We start from the raw sequence: 13,059 nt of genomic DNA on the forward strand, positions 1-13,059 counted from the left end.
AACGCTAGCCCAAGGCAAACGAGCTCTCTGCCTCTCTTGCCTCCGAGTGCAGCACTCCATGGGTGCATAGTTGGAATGCAGTCGTCAATAAAAAGTCACTTTGGGGTTTGCTGTTTGGATGTGTGTACAAAAACCCTTCCAGTTTTCTGTCCTGTCCCCAAGCAAACAAATCTGTGCTTGATTGCTAGCTTAACGTCCGTTTGTCTAACAGAGGCAGCATGGAGCTGAAATCTCAGAAGATGCGTTATTCCAAGGACATCCTATACCTGTTCGGTCCAAAAAGTCAGCCAGCCTCACCGTGGAAGGAAAGAAAGTGCCAAGCCTGGGAAAAACAGCGGAACGCTTTCCTCCGCTCACAGAGGTACCACAGCCGACAGTCTGTTAGACAAAAGAGAAGGTTGTGACAGAGCTGCAGGGAACTCCTCTTATTCTCGGTGGTTCTTGAGGCTTTTTGAAATCTGAAGAACTTGCATTGAACCTGTTAGCGAGTGTCTGCGGCTGTGACTTTGCAGTGCGAGGGTCAGCACTAAAGCTGGTTTGAAGGATTTCGTGTGCTCCAGCGCTCCTTCAGTTGTGCTGCCCTGAGGGTTTGTGGGCCTTCTGTTAGCAGGACAAAAAATTAGTCCAGGTTGAACACCAGTCTCCAGAGCAGTGCTAACCCGACTCATCCAGTTATATTGGATGTGCCTCTTGTCCTACCGTGGTGATAGAACCTGAAAGATCAGCTTGTGCTGGTCCGTGATGCCGTTCCCCAGGGAGTGGGAGTTCAGTTTCCCCTGCTTGTATGAATTTTGGCTGCTTTTATTCTTTGGAGTTGCAGTCTAATTGAGCTCCCCCCACCTTTTCCTGCCTGTTGAGGATGGACTCGGAAAGGGCGGGCAAATGCAGAGTTTACAAAGTCTGCGGAGTTGATGCTGGGTACAAGGGAAACCGGGTGGTTTTCTTATTTTGCTCGCCCAGATTCAAGCAAGAAGGAGATGCTATTGCAGATCAGAGTATTTTATACCACCATCCGTAGTGGTTTCTTTGCATTCCCCGCTGGGGTTGGCTTAAACCTGGGTATTGCGAGGGCTGCGGCAGCACGTGGGAAAGGGGTTTGCCAGAGTTGTGTTCCATTTTCAGCTGCTTTAGCGTGTTTGCTGAGTTTACGGGTTTTATCCCCACGTCCTTGGTGAAAAGAAACGGCAGCAAGCCTGGGCTCTAAAGTTCAAAGTTAGGATGCTGAAACCAACCAAGCAAGGCAAAAGCGCTATCGCTCACTGAGGCAGGAAACCGTCGGAGGCAGTTGCTCTGTCACCTGAGCTGAATTTACAGGCCGTGTTTCAGTGGAAAGCTGCCCCCAGGTCAGCGTGCTCCATGCGCTGTTTCACAAGTCCTTCCCCATTGAATTGTTCCTTTCAGGCCATGGAGAGAGAGGTCAGTGCCGCATTTGGCAGAGGTGAGCCAGATGAGATCATGAGCAGTGCCTTCAAACTAAAGGTCACTCGCGAAGACATCCGCACGCTCAGGAACCTTTGCTGGCTAAACGATGAGGTAAAACCAGCTGCAGCACAGGGACAGTCTCATTCAGCCTTTATTGAAAAATACCCCTCTGCCGTGTACAGAAGTCCCGTCAACGTTCTTTGACGACCTCCGTGGCAGAGCCTAAAAACCTCTGTAGAAGTCTTATTTGAGGTATTGAAGGGTCGAGCGTTTCTGGAAGTTCCGTTACTTCTTGTATGACGCAGCTTCCCGGAGTTCGTCCGGGTTTTTGGTGTGGGTGGCAGGTGTTTTGATCAAACTGCCGATGTAGCCCCGTGTGAAATTCTGGGAACAAAAGCTGACAGCTGAGGCTGGAGTTCTCTCCGCTGCGTGCTTGAGGGTGGCCAGAAAAGAGGTGGTGCTGTATTTTTGGTTGGGGAAGGCAGCGTCTTATTTTGACACCTCACGTTTCCTCTTTATGGTACAGGTCGTTAATTTCTACATGGGTCTGCTGATGGAAAGAGGCAAGAAGGAAGGCTATCCAGCGGTCCACGCTTTCAGTACTTTCTTTTATGCCAAACTAACATCTGGGGGCTACGATGCAGTAAGAAGATGGACCAGAAGTGTTGATGTTTTCAAGCAGGACATCATCTTCGTGCCTGTAAACTTGAAAGCGCACTGGACACTAGCTGTGAGTCCCACGGGCCTTTTCTTTAGAATTGGACAGGGAGCAAAAACTGGCAAGAGAAGTCATTTAGGTGTTGGGGGGTGTGCGGCAGAAGGTTGTGCTTTGTCTAATGGTCACCTTTTAATAACAGGTCATAGATCTCAGGAGGAAGACCATCATGTACTTGGACTCTCTGGGCCAGAAAGGGGACAAGATTTGTCAGACTTTGCTGTAAGTAACCGCTCCGTCACTGCTTTTCTGGTGTGAATGAGGAGAGGGTTTTTAGATTTAGTCCCCGTAAGGCGACTGCAAGTTTTCACATGGCTTGTAGATAACCAACCAGGAATCTTGGAGTTGCTTGCTGCGAGTTGTCTGGCATCGACTGCTTATCTGGTGTCACAGCGACCCCTCCGCCCAGGGTCTGGGGTGCCTGGATTCTGCCACCTTCCCGTGATAGGCACAGCCAAATCCACCATAGCCCCGTGGCACACGTCTACCGGCTTTGTTAGTTGGATCCCAGTATGTGGGATGAAGGCACACGGTGGAATTATGGCATTACAGTTCCTTGCTGGGTTTGTCTCTTTGTCTTCTGATAACATGTGATTTGGGGCTTTTTGACCTCTCTGAAGCAATGGAATCATTGGCCTTGTTCTTGACCATTAGCTCACAGCCTCTCCCTGTGTTTGTAAGTTTCAGATTGGGATTTTTCCTCAAAATCAGCCTTAAATCAGCTGCTGTGAGGATCCTCTGACATTTTACTGTCCTGCCGTTTGTCTTCCTGTGATCCTTCAGCCACTTTATTTTGTTGTTGGCCTAAATTACAGAGATGAAAAGGGATTTATGTTTTTCCCTTTTGTTTTAACCAGCCAATACCTGCAAAAAGAAAGCCGGGAAAAAAGAAACCTGGAGCTGAATGTTTCAGAGTGGACTCTTCACAGCATGGAGCCACGTGTACGTGAGCACCCCTTGGGTTTGAAATGGGAACTGTAAGTGCTTCTTTGGGGCCCAGATCCTGGCCCGTGGCAAAGAAAGGGCTGAGCTGATGTTTCTCGAGGAGTTGATAGTAAAAAGCAGTCCCTAAAGACCGGATTTAAGAAAGGTCACTTAAGAAAAAGGCAGTGCGAACCTCGAGAGCCTCGCAGGGAGGAGGGCTGCTGCCCCTTCTGGGCCTGCCAAGAATTTGGATTGTAGTGTCCGAGTCCGGGAGGCAGAGGGGAGGGATGGTGCGCAGTGAACTGGGTCTGTTCCTCGTGGGCGGGAGTGGGTATTGGGGATTAGGCAAGTAGGGTCAGGAGTGTGCGGTGAGCGCAGTGTCGGTGTGGGTAATGTGCGCTACTTCCAAGTTGCTTTTCTTTTGAGATAGAGGGAAATCCTCCATCTTCTTTGCATTCCTTAGGAGATCCCTCAGCAGCTGAATGGAAGCGACTGCGGCGTCTTTATGTGCAAATACGCAGAGTACATCTCCAGAGAGAAACCGTTCAACTTTACCCAGGTGAGTGAAGGTCATAAACCCCTCCAGCCCCTTTCGCGCAGGGACAGGAGCCGGGGAGGTTACGCAGCAGCTCTTAATTGTGTCCGGGGCAGGGGCTGAGGTTTCGTGCCCCGTTTCGGTGCGTAGTTGCTGGGGTCAGAACTTCCAAGTGGCCTGGGCAGGGCAGAGCTGTGGTTCTCCATCCCTGCCTTTGGGAGCTGCTGCCGGTGAGATTCCTCTTGGGCAAGATACTGCCGCCAGCGGGTTTGGCATATCTGGGCTCGTATCTTTTGGAGAAATGGCTTCTACCCTTTGACCAGTCAAGACAGCGCTTATTTTTATTGATTTCATTTTAGACCGGTCTTTTATTAGCGTGCTTGTAAGCTGTCGCGCGGTCAAGTCAATCTGGTTTTGTCGGGTTGTCGTGTCACCCTCTTAGGAGCCGCGTGGGGTGTTGTACCCAAACGGTTGACAGTTCTTAAAGGGAACTTCATATTAAGGACTCCGCTGGGCGTTTATGCGTGTTTGCCGCCTCTTTCTACCGTGACGTTGTAATTTAATGGATTTCTTTTCTCTTTTCAGACTCACATGCCATACTTCCGCAAGAAGATGGTGTGGGAGATAATCCACCAACAGCTGCTGTGACATGTGGACTATTAGAGTTCTTATTTTAATTACGTTTCTTAGACCTTAGTTACATTTCTTAGGCCTTTAGTTAGTTTTCTTAGACCTTTAGTTACATTTCTTAGACGAATTTTCCTCTTTAGGTTATGAAGTAGAAGTTAAGATGGTTTATTCCCCCCACCTCCCTTATTTTGGAGACAGTAACTCTGGGGTTTGGGGTTTTTTTTTTGCCAACACCACCAACAGCTGCTGTGAGATGTGCACTATTAGAACAACGCTGTGATCACCTCCGGGTGACTAGTTGTTATTGTAGTTACATTTCTTAGACCTTATTTGGAACAGCAGCAGGCACACAAATTTTCCTCTTCAAGTTATGAAGTAGTGGGTTAAGACAGTTTATTTCCCCGTGCCCCCCCCCCCCCTTATTTTGGAGACAGTAACTCTCTTTGAAATTAGCTAACGCACCTTAAGCGAGAGCCAGAAAGATGGGTGTGACCTCGTTAAGGGCAGAGTGAAGAAGGAACATCGTCAACTTCCATGGCTGAGCCGCACGCTCGCGCCTCGCAGCGCACGCGACCACATTACAGACAAATGGGAAACATCCGTGGTGGTGGTTACAGTCGTGTTTGCCCAACTTACCTTCCCAACGACAACGTGCTGAACTACCGTCTCCTCAAAGAGAGTTTTCCTCTGTTTCTGGAATATCTACCGTCTACTTGATTCCTAAAACTGGATTTGTCATGACCACGGAAAGAAAGCGTTTACCATCTCTTGATTTCTCACCAAAGCCCCTGTCATTTGGGCTGGTTTGGGGTGGTTTGTTTTTTGCTGTCTCCAGGGAGTTATCCAATGTGAAAGGATAGGTATTTATTTCTTTATATAATTTAAATATTTATTTTAATAAAAAGAGCCTTAATGGAACGAAACTCTCCCTGTGTCCTGGTTTGAGGTAAAACAGAACCAATTTTGTTCAGTAACTTCGCTTCTTAGCGGGGCCTCTTCTAACTACTGAAGTTAACTGCATATTGTGCAGACAGTGTTCACTCTCTCAGAGAGGTCAGACCAATGTTTACAGCTGATGCCCGGGCGTGGGATGCAGAGAGGCTCTGCTTATACTCATTGCTATAACCCCCACGGCCAAACAACTTTGTGATTTGCCCCATTGGAGGGTCGGAAGCGGAAAAGCATAGTGGGGTCCCACCTGCAGGGAGGAGCGGACAGGACAGGTGACCCCAAACTGACCAACAGGGTATTCCATCCCATCTGCCTCATGCTCAGTATAAAAGCTGAGGGATCAAAGGGTCAGTGCTCTTCCTTCAATGGCCGATGTCTGAGGGGGACTCTGTTCGTCTGCCTGTGATCCCCATCCTGAATGCAGATCCGGAATCCAGTTCCCGTCCGTCACTGAGTCCAGCCTGGGACTGCCCCAGTGCCAGCCGGTGACGTGATTGTCATCTCGGGAGCTTGATACGGTTTTGTATATATTTTTCATTATTTCTTTTTATTTTATTATTAATATTTCATTAAAGTAGTTTAGTTCCTTCTAAACTCCTAAGTCTCTTTTTCCTCCTCTGCCTCTCTCTTTGAAGAGGGGTAGAGGGGAGCATCTGTCGGTCCCGTTTGGGGTCCCCCAGGTCCCCAGTGGTGGATTTGGCCTAAACCATGACAGATTAATTGGCGCCCAACGTGGGGCCCGAGCAGTGCTCCACCAGAGCTGTGATAAGTTGCCCGAATAGTTTGAATTCCAGTTTGCTCAGAGATTAGAACAGACAGCTTGCATCATGTCGTTCTTAGACGAAATCGTGTATCATGCCTTTAAACAGCTTTGTTGGACCTTAATGCAGTCAACTTGGTTTAACCTGCCAAAGGTGTTGCAAACTTCATTTATTCTTTGTCTTTTTATGCGAAGGTTTAAAGGTGCTGTTTTGGTGTGGTTCGCAATTCAGATGTATAACACGATGAGTTGGGTAACGGCTCTACCTGTATATCTCGGGCATCAGGTGATGGATTCTGTTATTAATTATACTTTCGGTTCTACCTGGGGAATGTTTACTTCGCCCTTTGATACTTATGCTGATGTGACACCCTCAGAGCTGGGGCATGGAAACCTTTTGGGCTCTGGTACCTTCTCAAGATCGTGATTTTGTTGTTGGTGCTCCTGAATGTGTTGCAGGGGTGGTTTCATAGGAAACATGGGCACAGGGGAAGCCGTAGGGGACCATGCGCTGCCGCCACTCAGACCCGCGCAGCCGCTCGGCGATCTGCAGCGGTGCAAACCGCAGCCCCGCCCAGCTCGGCCGCAACCGCCCCCCCACCACAGCGGCACCGGCACCACCGGCAGCCGCCCCCCCCACTGCAAGAACACCGGCCCCTCCGCCGCCCGTCCCAGCACACGCCGTGCCCCCCCCCGCAGCGGCACAAGCCATGCCGCCGCCTGTCCCGGCACAACCTACTGCAGCCACTACAACCAGCACCAAAACTACTCAAACTCCATCAAAATCGGTACAAGCCGCCCCGGTAACCAGGAGCAAGAAGAGGAGGTCAACTCCTTCCCCTGCCCCTTACGACAAAGACCACCTCAAGTCAGATAGCTTGGGGGAGAGTTCTGAAGAAGATCCAGGGGAGGGTCCTTCAAGACCAGAGAAGGGAAAGAGACCTTTGAAAACAGACAGAGGCCAGAGTCCTTCTAGAGCAGATGCTGCAGAGGCCCCTTCTGGGGCAGCCTCACCACAGGAGGACTCAGATGTAGAGGGAGTTGTTCAATCCTTCTCCGTGAAAGATCTGAGAAATATCAGGAAGGACTTTAGTCGTCATGAAGGTGAAACACTTGTCTCCTGGTTGCTCCGATGCTGGGATAGTGGGGCAGATACCCTAGACTGAGATGGCAGAGAAGCTAGGCGATTGGGAAACCTGGCCAAGGATGGAGGGATTGATAAAGAAATTGGGAGAAAGACAAGCACTCTCAGTCTCTGGAGGCGACTGGTGTCAGCCATAAAGCGCAGGTATCCCTTCAAGGACGATATCGAATGCCGTCCAAGTAAATGGACCAACATGGGAAAAGGTATGAAGTACCTGAGAGAATTGGCTGTGCGAGAGGTGATTTATAGTGATGGGCAAGTGATTGTAGACCCTGATGAAATGCCATGCAAACGGTCTGTGCTGAAAAAGTTTGTACAAAGTGCACCATCAACATATTCCCACCCATTGTCAACAATGGTCTGGGGAGGATCCGATACTGACACACCAACTGTAAATGAAGGGGTTAATAAGGTACGACAGTATGAAGACAGTCTCTCTCGTCCCTTCTCTGTGGCAGCCATAGAAAAGCTGACTGTGACCACCGAGAAAATGACTGAGAAACTGACTGAGAAAATAGAGCAAATGACCCAGAGATTAGTTGAGCAAACCGATAAACTGTTTGATAAACTAACCAAGGTGGAGGAAAAACTCCATGCTTTCCCTGTACAGACTCATGTTGCAGCTGCTAAGAGGAAACGCCCTCCTACTCAAGAGAAAAACCACCCTCCGACTCAAGACAAATCAAACCCGATGTGAGATATCCTGTGGGTTTGCCTCTGTGAATATGGAGAAGACATGAAGAAGTGGGATGGAGAACCTACCTCAGCCCTACAGGCACGGGTGCTTGAGTTGCAAAATGAAGCCGATAGAAGAAAGGATTCTTACAGGAAGAAGGTTGCTCCAACCTACGGTAGGCGATCCTACGGACCAGGTAGGAACCAATCTGATAATCGTAGGTACTACGGTCAACAGTAGAGGTGCCCTGCCTCCAGCCAGGAGGAGGAGAGGGACAACCGAATTTATTGGACTGTGTGGATTCGACGGCCTGGCACATGAGAGCCACAAAAGTATAAAGCCCTGGTGGACACTCGTGCACAGTGGTGGTGGGGTTTTTTTGCTGTCTCCAGGGAGTTATCTAATGTGAAAAGAGAAGTATTTATTTCTTTATATAATTTAAATATTTATTTTCATAAAAAGAGCCTTAATGGAACAAAACTCTACCTGGTAATAAGAGAGGGTGATTTATTCTTTTTTTTATTTAACTGAAAAAAAGTTGGATGTAGCGATGTGGTTTTTTGCTCCCTCACAATCCCCCAGGAAGAGGATTGGAGCCAGGAGGAGCATCGGAGCACAGAAGCCGCGAAGCGATGGTCACAATGTGCTGAAGGGGCAATCGGGGAGTTGTTCAGCGGTGAGATGAGCAAGCAGCATCCCGAAAATCCGCCCCTGGAGAGGGGTTAGTGGTGTACAGACACCCTCTATGTTCTGTAAACCCCCTGTGGGGAGCCCCTGCTGCCCCCTTGGCAGCGCCCGGGTGGCTGTGACTGCTGAAAGCTGGTTTGGTGCGTTGAGGTGTTAGATGGGGTGGCACAGCCCCTGCCCGCCCCGGGAGGGGGGACACCACCTCTCCGGTGGCACTGGATGGGTGGGAGGGAGGGAGGGAGCAGAGCTCTGGGAGCCATGGAGAAAGGCGTGGGGGTGTCCCTCATCGTGGCAGCCCTACCCGGCCACCCCAAGGGACACCCAAACCCCATCTTGGTCTTCTCCCCATTGGGTGACGCCCTTCCACCCACCCCGGAGGTGCGCTCCTCTCCTGCGGTGGGGACGCCCAGCGCTCGCCTGGCTAGAGAAGGACCGGGGGGGGGGGGGGGATGGGGGTGAGTGACTGGGGGCATCTGAGCTTCCCAGTTACACGGGCGTAATTAGTGCACCATTAATAACCATTAGTAACCACTTTGGCTCTGCTAACCAACTGCGGCGAGGCCCCCACCCCGCTTTAGCACAGGCTTCCTGATGCCAACACCTCCCCGAGCCACTGGGTAAAGCTGCGCCTGGCAAAAAACCACCACCACCCCAAAAAAACCCCACACCACATCCCCCACTCCCCACCCACCCCTTCTCCCCCCATCACAGCCATGGGGCAAACTCCCACCACCACCACCCCCCAATCTCAGCTCGGCCATGACCCCCCCGAGACACTGGAAAGAGAGCAACGGAGAGCGAGCTCAGGCTCCTGTGAGCTGCAGAGATTTCTCTTTTTCTTGTGATGATGTTGTCGTTGGGTGGGGTTTGGTTGTTTTTTTTTCACAGAACACTTTGCAGTAGAGGACAAAAACGTGGTGTCGCAGCCCCCGAGGCCGGCGCTGGCACCGCCACCTCCCCCCACCTCCCCCCCCCTCCCCCGGCTCTGTCCCTCCTCCTGCCCGGCGGCTGCTCCCACTTTCCTTCCTTGGTTTGGTTTGGTTTTTCCTTTCTACCATTCTTTTTTAATATGTGGGGGTTTTCTTCTTTCTCCCTTTTGTTTTTTTGCTTCCCCCTCCTTTTTTCTCTTTTTCCCCTTTTTTTCTTTTTCCCTTTTTTTTTGCTTTTTCCCCCTTTTTTCTGTTTCCCCTTTTCCCCATTTTTTTTTCTCCTTTTTTTCACTTCTTTCCCCCTTTTCTCTTTTCCCCTTTTTTCTTTTTCCCTTTTTGTTGTTTTTTTTTTTTTTTTTGCTTTTCCCCCCTTTTTTCTGTTTCCCGTTCCCCCCGTTTTACTTTTTCTCTTTTTTTACTTTTTTCCTCTTTTTCCCCTTTGTTTTTTCCCTTTTTTTTTTGCCTTTTCCCCCTTTTTTCTCTGTTTCCCCCTTTTCCCCCGTTTTCACTTTTCTCTTTTTTTACTTTTCTCCCCTTTTTTCTTTTCCCCCCCTTTTTTTTTTCCACTTTTTTTTTTCCCTTTATCCCCCCTCCCTTTTTTTTTTTTTTTTTCTCTTTTTAAACAAGCTCTCTCCTGAAGGAGCGGCCCCTGGCTCTCCGCTGGCAGAAGGAGCCTACGGAAGAGCTCTGGCACTGACACGGGCAGGAACACCCACTCACACATCGCAACACAGCAGTTAGTTTGGCAACACCCCCACCCCCTGTCACAAGTGAGACCCGCACAGACAAAAGGCTCCTGAGTGAGGGCACTGGGGCAGCCCCACCTTAGAAGCAGCAGAGGAGCAGAGCCGTCCGGAGCCATCAAGAGCACAGGAAGGGCTATTCAGGGCCTCATTGTCTGCGCCGAGTGACCGTCTGCTGAGAACCGCTCTGGCGGCTCAGAGCTCAGCCCCAGCAGCAGTCTGGAGCCAACGGGGAAAAGTACACTGGGAGGAAGACTGGCAGCCTTCCTCCACAACGCCCCGGAGAGAATGACCACAGTGGTGCCTATCCCCATCGCTTTTCCTACTCGGTTCTTTTTTTATTAGAAAATTAATAAAAAAACCCTCCAACTCTCAGGTTTCCAAGGCACACAAAATCTCTAAAAGGGAGACACAAGCGCGAGGTGCTGAGGTACCCAAACCTGCCCCTGTTAGTCCAACTAAAGGGATAGCGTCGGGAGGCGAGGGAGGAGGAAGGGGGAGGCTGTGGGATGGAGAGAGCCCTCCCCGTACCCCTCGGCTGTGCATCCTCGCAGCGCCGCGGGAATGGGGGGCTGTGTGTTTGGGGGGGTCTTTGGTTTGCTCCCCTGACCTGCTGGGGGTGGGGGAGGAGCGTTTGGGAGGGGGGGCATGTCCGGCGGCGGGGTTACATTCATCGGGCGGTGCTGGGCGGCACGGCGGGAGCCTCCCTTGCTGTGCTGCGAGGCCGGGGCTCCCGGAGCGTGTTTCTGCTCCTGCTGCTTCACCTGCTGGAGCATTTCCCTCATCTTGCGCTGTGCAGTCTTGGGGAGGAGAGGGGAAAAGCAAGAGGTGGGGGTCAGGACACCGCTTCTCCCCCCACCACCCACACCCGAGCTGCCACCGAGCATCTCAATGCTCCCAACTTGTCACTCTGGACAAGCCATAATTAATTCTGGGGGCGGTTTTGGGTGTTGGTTTTTTTTTTGTTGTTGTTGTTTTTGTTTTTTTTTTTTAACTTGTGCTTCCTCCATCGCTCCTCGAGAGCACCTGAATTTTTCTGGGGTGCTGCGATCCTGCTCGAGTGGACAGGAGACAAGGTTATGGAAGATGCACCCAGGTGGGATGCGCGTGGCTTTGCCTGCACAGAGGAGTCCATTCACACCCCGGGTGCTGCTCTGCACGGCATCCAAAACACCCATTTTTAGATCAATCAAGCCAATCTTCAATTTCAGTTCTCGCACAGCCGGGGGGAGCTACCGAAACACCTTCAGTGCATCTTGGGGGCACAGGGACCTCCCAAAAGAAGAGTGGCAGGACGCTCGGGTGGTGCTGGGCTCAGCCACCCCGCGCCTTTCCTCGGTGGATGAAAGCGGCCGGGGAGGATCGGGTAAAGCCGCGGCCAAACTGTACCTGACTGGCAAAGAAATGCCCAATGACTTTAACGATGACCTCCTCGTTCTTGTCCGGGGTTTGGTCTCGTGGCACAAGGACTTCCGTGCTGGTTACGTTTTACAGTTCGTTCACCTGGAGCGAACCACAAGAGGCTTCTGTTGTGGAAGAGCCAAAATCCTCCACTGCCACAGTCACGACAGCACCAGGCACCCTGTGTGTGTCTCCCCCTTCCTTGGGACCAACGAGAACCACCACCAGAACATGGGGGCTGAGGGTCAAGACATCGCTGAGACCACTGAGCACCCGGGATTTGTCCCCCTGGGGTGGGCAGGGGTGATGGGTGATGCCCAACTTTGCATCCCCGGGGCACCACCCCCCACCATTTTGCCACCTTTGCCTGTCACGTGGCCAGCGGTGAAGGAAGGCACCTTGATGTGGGCTTCAAGCTTCACTTCTTCTTTTGCGTTAAAGAAGTTATCCTCTTTCAGCTTCCCAAATATTCACCCCTGGGCCTGGGGAGGAGACGGATGCGAAGGAAAACCATCAGGCAGCGCCCGCTGTGCCCCTCCATCCCCAAAGCTGATGATGTCCCCACGTCCAGCAGCATCAAAACCACGGTACCCAGCAAAGAGCTCCCCTGGCGCTGAGGGAGGCCAAGCCAGGCTGGCAGCACCGTGGTGACCACAGGGATGCTCTCGACTTGGCCCTTACTGTCCCCCCCACCCACAGCCCCCACCCAGCGCACCTTGAGCTGAGCCTCAGGCGGCCCCATGATGATGACCATCCGCTCGCTGCCCTCGGGACCTTCTGACGGGGGCGATCTGGGGAGGGATGGGGTAGAGGGAGCATGAGCGCGGCCCCCACTTCGGCAAGACTTTCCCTCGGTGGGATGTCCCCCCCCAGCGCAGGGCAACCCCCCCATGCAGGAGCATCCCCTCCCACCCAAGCCGGGTTGATAACCAGGGTGCTGCAGGCCTGGCCTTCTACTAACGACAGGACGGAGAGGTGGGCACATGCCAACCTCATGAAGTTCAATGAGGCCCAGTGCAAGGTCCTGCACCTGGGTCGGGGCAATCCAAGCACAAATCCAGGCTGGGCGGAGAATGGATGGAGAGCAGCCCTGAGGAGAAGGACCTGGGGGTGCTGACTGATGAGAAGCTCAACATGAGATGGCAATGCGTGATCACAGCCCAGAAAACCACACATATCCCAGGCTGCATCAGAAGTGTGGCCAGCAGGGTGAAGGATGTGGTTCTGTCACTCTGCTTTGCTCTGGTGATACACCACCTGGAGTACTGCATCCAGCTCTGGAGCCCCCAACATAGGAAAGACATGGACCTGCTGGAGCAGGGCCAGAGGAGGCCACGGAGATGCTGTGAGGGCTGGAGCCCCTCTGCTGGGAGGACAGGCTGAGCGTTGGGGTTGTTCAGCCTGGAGCAGGCGCCGGCCAGGGGGGCTCCGTACAGACCTGAGAGGTACGCCCAGGAGCTCTATGGTCGGAGAGAAAATGAGAGTCAGTGATGGCCCCAGCGTGCCAGACCTTTCCCAGCCACCCCCAGCCCGACGCAGAGC

The 13,059-nt window shown here is 51.9% G+C and overlaps 1 protein-coding gene across 1 annotated transcript in view; it reads left to right on the forward strand.

Annotated features, from left to right (window-relative positions):
* Positions 1-13,059, forward strand: part of LOC309685117 (electroneutral sodium bicarbonate exchanger 1-like) — a gene marked incomplete at both ends in the record, with an annotated part of 920,987 nt that overhangs the window by 138,698 nt on the left and 769,230 nt on the right. The window contains 6 exons of the mRNA XM_082500931.1: positions 284-361; positions 1,402-1,533; positions 1,949-2,152; positions 2,280-2,359; positions 2,995-3,079; positions 3,525-3,620. Of these exons, the coding sequence (XP_082357057.1) occupies positions 284-361; positions 1,402-1,533; positions 1,949-2,152; positions 2,280-2,359; positions 2,995-3,079; positions 3,525-3,620 (675 nt within the window). The remainder of the gene's footprint in view (positions 1-283; positions 362-1,401; positions 1,534-1,948; positions 2,153-2,279; positions 2,360-2,994; positions 3,080-3,524; positions 3,621-13,059) is intronic.

Source organism: Vanellus vanellus, assembly GCF_965231255.1.
Source record: "Vanellus vanellus genome assembly, contig: HAP1_SCAFFOLD_58, whole genome shotgun sequence".
Classification (NCBI taxonomy): Eukaryota; Metazoa; Chordata; class Aves; order Charadriiformes; family Charadriidae; genus Vanellus; species Vanellus vanellus.